Here is a 6,678-nt window from a genome sequence, read left to right on the forward strand (position 1 = left end):
CAACTCTCTAAACTCCCGCTGTAGCACCTCCTTCCTCTTCCGCCCGATTACCAGGAGATCATCGTTTTCTACCAGGGCCACTATTTCAGACACTTTGGAGGATGACTGCACTTTCTAGCGAATGTTGCGGGACACGGAATAGGCGCGTTGACGAAACAGAATTCAATGGCGTAGAAAGAGAAAACAACGATATCACTGCAGGGGTTCCTTTGAGCTGCTATTTGGTGCAACCATCCTCTGTGACTTCAGCCCTGACGACAAATTCAGTCCACGGCAGAACCTTCACAGATAAGTGTAGGGTCCTATGAAGTGTAACAGATCGGAGAGATCTGGAGAACGATTCCGTGTACATGCTTCCCTGAAAGAGTGTCACTGGCAGTTAGGGTGGTAAATAAGGCTTTGGCACACGGACTTTAACAGTCAGGGTATTGAATATAGAATTTTGGACTATATGATACAATCGTTGAAGATATTGGTGAGATCACATTTGGAGTATTTTATTCAATTTTGCTCATCCTGCTACAGAAACTATGCCATGAAGCCGGAAAGAGTGCAGAAAACCCTTAATAGGATGTTGCGAGGTCTCGAGGACCTGAGCTATAGAGAAAGGTTGGGCAGGCTAGTACTTTATTCATAGGAGCCCAGGGGGGTGGTCTTATCGGGGTGTGTAAAATCACAAGGGGAATACATGGCATGTTTTTTTGCTGGGTAGAGAAACAAAAAACCAAAAGACATAAATTAAATATGAGAGGGGAACGTTTTCACAGGAACTTAAATTACATTTTTCTCAGCGAGTGTTGGGTATCTGGGTATATGGAACGAACTGTATTTGAGGTTGGTATATAAACAACATTTAATAGTCACTTGGAATACGCGGGTAAATGGCGTCAGGTTAGATGGGCCAGCTTATTCGACATGGGCAAGTTCGGCAAAAAGGTCCGTTTTCGTGCTGCATGACTCAAAGATTCTGAATAGAAATGATTCGTAGGGAAAAGTCAATTCTGGATTTAGTGTTGTGCATTGAACCAGATTTGATTAGAGAAATTAAGGTAAAGGAGTTACTCGGAAGTAGTGGCCATAATGGGATCAAATTCAACCTACAATATGATAGAGAGAAGATGACATCGGATGTTGTTGACGTGAAAACTGAACAAATGTGACTACAGAGGCACGAGGTTGATGCTGGCTGATGTTGATTAGATTGGGACCCTAGCAGGAATTACGGCGGTACAGCAATGGCAGGATTGTCTCCGAATAATTCGGAAGGGGCGGGGTTTTTTCATTCCAAACAATTTTTTCACCAAACAAATTATGTCCTTATATTTTCCTAATAATTATTATGGATATAAAGTCGAACCTTAATCTCCTGTATATACCCCAGATTTCTAATTATTTTAAATTCCCCTAACTATATGTCCACTTTGAACAGAAGAATAGATGATTAGATTTCTTGCACTATAGATATTCAAAATTAATCATTACACATCTGGTCCCTCTTTCACAGGATCCCGCGTGTATCCATTGACTATTCAGCCGGATATGGGAATTGCCAGTACTCTTTTGCCAAACATGAAAATGGTGAGACATTTACGCAACGCAGGACGTTTCGAATTTTTATTCGCAAAACCAAGCAAAGTAGATGTGTTTGTCATTTAAATAGCCGCCCGTTTAATGTAAATATATATTTCATTCCATTCTTCAGCTCGTCCCTGAATTTTCTCTGTGTCAGTCCATAGATACACGTGTTGGTGCAGGAACTGAGAAACTGTAACATAAACCCGAACTGTTGTGCGATGTATACCGGGCTGTTCAAATATCTGTCTGAGTAGAAGTAATTTTCCGCTTGCCATATCATGGCGTGTATTACGAAGGGCATCCACAATAAGATGAAATTGGCCGATAGAGCGAACAATAAAATCATTGACTTTCTCCGGTTCTCCATCTCAGGATCCTTCTTATTCTCAGTGATGTTCATGAGACTCCGGCGAACATTATTCGCTGCTATAATATTTTTGACTGTTAATCCGTTGAGGAATATGATTAAACAGATCGGCAATAACGGTGTTATAACACCGTCAAATAAAATTAGGGCTTTCCAGTAGGGCGAAGTAAAGATCTCAGCTTTTTGGACGCAACGCCATGGAACTCGGTCAATTATTTCGTAAGGTTCCACCATAAAATAAAACGGAATGCACCTTACAGAGCTCACTATCCCAACTGTTACCTCGACAACATTCGCTGTTCTCTCGGTGCAATATTGTTTCCGCAGCCTCTGACAGGAAATGGCGATGTAGCGATCGAAAGTAAATGCTACCGTAAACCAAACGGACCAGTCCGTGGTTGCAATTCCCAGAACGAGTGTTACAGCGCACACCGGTGTTATAAGCAGGAAGTTAACAAGCACATAGATATTATTAATTTGCTCCACTATAACCGTAACGAAAACTACCGCCAGGTCTGCTGCCGCCATTAGCACGAGGTAGCGAGTGATGCATTGGGAGAGACCACATTTTCCGCGGCGTAAGATCACAATCGCCGTTAAATTAACTGCAAGAGACACAAAAATAGAAAATTCCTCCCAAAATGCTCAATCCAACCAGTTTGAATTAATTACAAAAAAACCCATACATAACAATTTGGACATTGCCGAAACCAAACCACTGCCAAATCTGTGTCCAATTAACTTGGCCGTTTGGCCTTACCGAGACATGAGGCCGATGGGCAGCAGCCGTAACAGCTATTGGCGAGGTCGGCTAGCGAAGGATGGAAAAGGATCAGTGGCGAATAGTTCGTGGACAGTGTGTATTTCACAGCCCGACAATCACAGGCCGCGCCCACGTCTGACCTAAGGCGAGCATAGAGATGGAACTTTGTTACCTGTGGCGTTGTTTCAACAGGTTTAGATAAACCTCTGATGTCCGATCAAAAGTGAATCTGTTGAAGGTGATGTCGGTATTCTTTATGAAGGGTATATAAAATTAATAAAAAGGCAGCATTGTACGAAACCAATTATGTCGACATCACTACTGTGATATATAATCGGAGACGAATGAAATGCGACTCAGCGCCAGGGATAACTCCGCATAGAATTCGAGAGGAAACCATGCAAGGTGAACGTTGGGGATCACAGGCAGACTCGTATGCGTAAGCTAGCAGTGGAACAGCGGGAGATATCATAATGTCTCCTGTTCGAAAAAACACTGGATTGCCCTTGACGCAAAATCTGTGTAAATATAGTCGGGAACGGCTGATGGTCCACGATTTACTAAATGGTGTCGACTGTTCCCATCCTTCTGTCGACGGTCAGGACACATGACATAGAAACTTTGTGAAGTGTGCAGTCGCGCGGGAGCTACCGTGGGCCACCAAGCGAGGTGAATGCAAAGCGTTGCCTTCTCGAGTTATTGTCCCCGCCCAATGGAACAAGTTTCAATTAAAACCATTTGAGGTGAAAATAATTGTCATATGAGAAAAGATTGAAAAGACTAGGCTTGTATTTACTGGAGTTTAGAAGGATTAGAGGGGATCTTATAGAAACATATAAAATTATAGAAGGACTGGACAAGCTAGATGCAGAAAAATCGTTCCCAATGTTCGAAGGGCCGAATGGCCACCTCCTGCACCTACGTTCTATGTTTCTATGTTTCTAATTGAAACGAAGTAAACACCAACAAAATCAGTAATAACTTTATGAGACTAGAAAGAAGAAAACGAGTGCAGTATCAACCAAAGATCTGTCTGATTAATGGAATGAAATACGAATGATGTCACCTATTCTGACAATAACTGTGAACTGAAAAACAACCCTCAACGACACAATATGTTCCAGAGATACCTATGGAAAACAAAATGAAGATAGGTCAAAGCATGTCTGAAAGCAGTGGATCAAAGTGCTGACAGCATTGAACGACAGCAAGGTCCTGGGCGTTTCCATACCTTCTGAAATATTACGTGAGCATGTTAAGGATACTTAAACATGTATGTATGATAAAAGATGCATTCGCAAACTTCTAGACTAAATGATGTGCGATCCAGTTCTGCACTACCGCCATTTACAAGTTTGCAGTTGACGTTATCCTTGTGGGCCGAATATCCGGTAATGAGTAGATCGAGGAGATAGAGAGCTTCATAACAGGTGTCAAGGCAACGAACTCCCCCTCAATGTCAGCAAGACGAAGGAGCTAATCATCGACCTCAGGAAACCGTGTGGTGTTCACGCTCCATTCAGCATCAGTAGTGCTGAAGTGGAGATGGGCGCGAGTTTCAAATATAACCTACAATTTATAGTGGCCCAAATATTTCTTCATAAGATCAAGGAAATTCCAGATGTTTCCAATTACTCTTACTAACTTCTAGAGATACACCGTGGAGAGCATCTGATCGGGATGCATCTACTTGGCTTGACACAAGCTCTGTCCAAGACATTACGGTGGAGACCCAAGAAATCCGACATGGCTCTAGTATCGAGTGCACGCATTTGTTCTGTCTATTGGATTTGAAATTGACCTGATCGTGTTTATTTATGGTAGATTAGATCTCTTTAGATAGGGTGCATGTCAAAGCTTTTCACTGTACCTTGATATACATGACAATCAAAAACCTAAATAAAATAGCGTAATTCACGCCGAGAAATATGATCCCTATCTCTCCATACCTCACTGCCACATTCCTATGGGCAGCATTTCAAATCCCGCAGAATTCTTGCTACGGTACAAATAACAGAAGCTGAAGACCAATGATTCCAGGATCCGCCAGGGCCGCTCATCCAGGATAACAGCGCACCCGTGTGGGAAATTCTCCGTCAGATTAGAACACTGCTGAGTAAACCCACGAACAAATCACCGACGAATGGCTGAACGGCTGAACGGTTCGGTCATCGCGAACTAGTCCATGACTGCAGCCTCGTGATACCTGAAGGGATTGAGGGAGACCGTTCCATACAGTAGCAATTGTCGCCGACAGGGCGCACAGATGTAATATAAATGGCTAAAACATTATGGAGGAAAGGTGATGACCATTCACTTTGACACTTGAATTTGAAGAGATATTTGGACAATTATTCAAAGGAGCATTCGGTCTAATGTGGCAAAACAATTCGGTCGAATTATTGAATGGTCTAATGTGGCAAAATAACTTTGTGCTGGAAATGAGCGGAAAGCTGTTTCAAATAGATGCAACAACAAATCAGCTTTTTTCCCGCAGTCCACAGCCGCGCACCACCATTTACCAGCGCTTACAAGGACCCATATAAGACACGAAAACGAATCTCAATAGGTGCCGTCACTTTATTTGTAGTACAATTTCCTCATTCTACGTTGGTCAGACATAAGACAGTACACGTTTATCAATCCGCATTAGTTACAGTAAAATAAACATTTGTGGCAAAATAACACGGATGAAACGAAATATATTGTCTCCGGATTAATTATCTTACCAATAATTCCAATTGCAGCAAGTATAGGATAGTAAATGCTCGCAATGTAATAAATGGCCGCGTATCCCATTTCGGTCAGAAGTGATTGCGTGCAAAATAATTGTACTGCCGACGTATTCTGGGGATTTGTTTAAAAAGCTGAGGAAAGTCCACTGAGCTCATTAGAGGTAACAACCCATTGCTCTCGTTACCACAGCTCACTGAATCATCACTCAGAGTGAACTATTTTTAGTCATTGTATCACCGTGAAAAACATTTCTCTGCTCGAGGAATAATAAAAACGATGTTGGATATTATTCTTTGAATCGTTTTCCAGCAAGGAACGTTGTAATTTCTGATTTTATAGAGCTATATTTTGGAGTATTTAATTGAACCATGGTGGAAACATATTATTCATATCACGACTTCCTTCAAAGCAAATTGACTCGCAACACTCGGCGCAGCCGATGGTTGTCGATCTTGTGTGAATCCAGACGCACAGGAGAAGCAATGGACAGACAAAGGACGACAGAGCATTCTCCTTGCAGCGCATTGGTCAAACATTTGTTTTTATACAAGGGATTAACGCCGCTAGGCATCCTTTCAGGTGGTCATGGAGCTGGAATCGATGCGAGCGTTGAGATCCCAACACTATATTCGCATACATTTAAGGACATTAACGAATGCCATTAGATTGTCCAGTGGTGGCTCACTGCAATAACACAAAGGCAAAATGTAGGAAGGTCTGATAGGTAGCACGGAACATTGAAATGAATGAGGCAGTGGACGGTGTGTATATATGGAAGCTAATAACATGTTGGGCTACGTAGCGAGATGATTTGAATATAGGTCCTTCTGCAGTTGTACAGGTCCCTGGTGAGACCACATCTGGAGTACTGAGTGCAGGTTTGGCCTCCTAATTTGAGGAAGGACATCTTTGCTCTTGAGGCGGTGCAGTGTAGGTTCAGGAGGTTAATTCCCGGGATGGCAGGACTGTCATATGTGGAATGATTGGAAAGACTGGGCTTGGACTCACTGGAGTTTAGAAGAATGAGAGGGGATCTTACAGAGACGTATAAAATTATAAAAGGACTGGAAAAACTAGATGCAGATAAATGTTCCCAATGTTGGGGAGTCCAGAACCAGGAGCCGCAGTCTAAGAATAAAGGGGAGGCCAATTAAAACTGAGATGAGAAAAAACTTTTTCACCAGAGAGTTGTGAATTCGCCAATGGTATTCAAAATTGGCTTGGAGGTAGGAGTAAA

The 6,678-nt window shown here is 42.4% G+C and overlaps 1 protein-coding gene across 1 annotated transcript; it reads right to left on the bottom strand.

Annotated features, from left to right (window-relative positions):
- Positions 1–1,648: 1,648 nt before the first annotated feature.
- Positions 1,649–5,504, bottom strand: LOC144611747 (putative G-protein coupled receptor 139). Its single transcript, XM_078430980.1, has 2 exons — positions 5,435–5,504; positions 1,649–2,547 (listed from the first exon to the last, which is right to left on the bottom strand). The coding sequence occupies exons 1-2, from the start codon at positions 5,502–5,504 to the stop codon at positions 1,649–1,651; spliced, it is 969 nt and encodes a 322-aa protein (XP_078287106.1).
- Between the last annotated feature and the right edge of the window lie 1,174 nt (positions 5,505–6,678).

This window comes from Rhinoraja longicauda, chromosome 41 (assembly GCF_053455715.1).
Source record: "Rhinoraja longicauda isolate Sanriku21f chromosome 41, sRhiLon1.1, whole genome shotgun sequence".
Lineage (NCBI taxonomy): Eukaryota > Metazoa > Chordata > Chondrichthyes > Rajiformes > Arhynchobatidae > Rhinoraja > Rhinoraja longicauda.

Coding starts and splice junctions, on each gene's coding strand:
- LOC144611747 (XM_078430980.1), bottom strand. CDS start 5,504: ATGGGATACGCGGCCATTTATTACATTGCGAGCATTTACTATCCTATA. Junction 2,548..5,434: donor TGCTGCAATTGGAATTATTG/GTAAGATAATTA, acceptor TGTCTCTTGCAG/TTAATTTAACGGCGATTGTG.